The sequence below is a fragment of the Diaphorina citri genome, unplaced genomic scaffold, assembly GCF_000475195.1.
Source record: "Diaphorina citri unplaced genomic scaffold, Diaci psyllid genome assembly version 1.1 scaffold57955, whole genome shotgun sequence".
In the NCBI taxonomy this organism is placed as follows: Eukaryota; Metazoa; Arthropoda; class Insecta; order Hemiptera; family Psyllidae; genus Diaphorina; species Diaphorina citri.
The window spans coordinates 1-442 of record NW_007435245.1 but is presented as its reverse complement, the minus strand read 5'-3'; the positions used below and the strand labels follow the sequence as shown (position 1 = coordinate 442).

Below are 442 nucleotides of genomic sequence, written 5' to 3'. Positions count from 1 at the left end.
TGAGGCAGCGAAGCAGGCATCCCGCACCGCCCTGCCAGTTCGACGAGTGACATTTTCCGACGAGGCGGCCCACCACTCCACATCAGACCGGCGGAACGAGAAGGAAGAAAATCATTGTTGGCATTGTAACACCAGAGGCTATAGCCGGAGAGATTGTAAGAAGAGGAACTACCCTGCGTACTCAATGAAGTGTTGGACCTGCGGCGCCAGAGGTCATATCCAGAGCGATTGTCGAAAGCGTCGCCGCTTCGAGACGTTCCTTTCACGACCAACAACCAGACGCGAGACCCGAGAGGAGATAGTCAATCCGTCCCAGTCCCAGTCACCAGTAGAGCGGCGTAGCGACGCGGAGCAGAAATGCAAACCAGAGACGGACACAGTCAACCCTGTGGAGAGTGGGCAAGTTCAACCGTCAAGTTGCCCAGAGAACATTCATGTCCAT

At 55.7% G+C, this 442-nt stretch overlaps 1 protein-coding gene across 1 annotated transcript; it reads left to right on the top strand.

The window, feature by feature from the left end:
* Nucleotides 1–8: 8 nt before the first annotated feature.
* On the top strand, nt 9–436 carry LOC113473673 (the record flags this gene model as incomplete). Its single annotated transcript, XM_026833163.1, has 1 exon — nt 9–436. A coding segment is annotated over exon 1 (252 nt), but the record flags the coding sequence as incomplete, so codon positions are not given.
* Between the last annotated feature and the right edge of the window lie 6 nt (nt 437–442).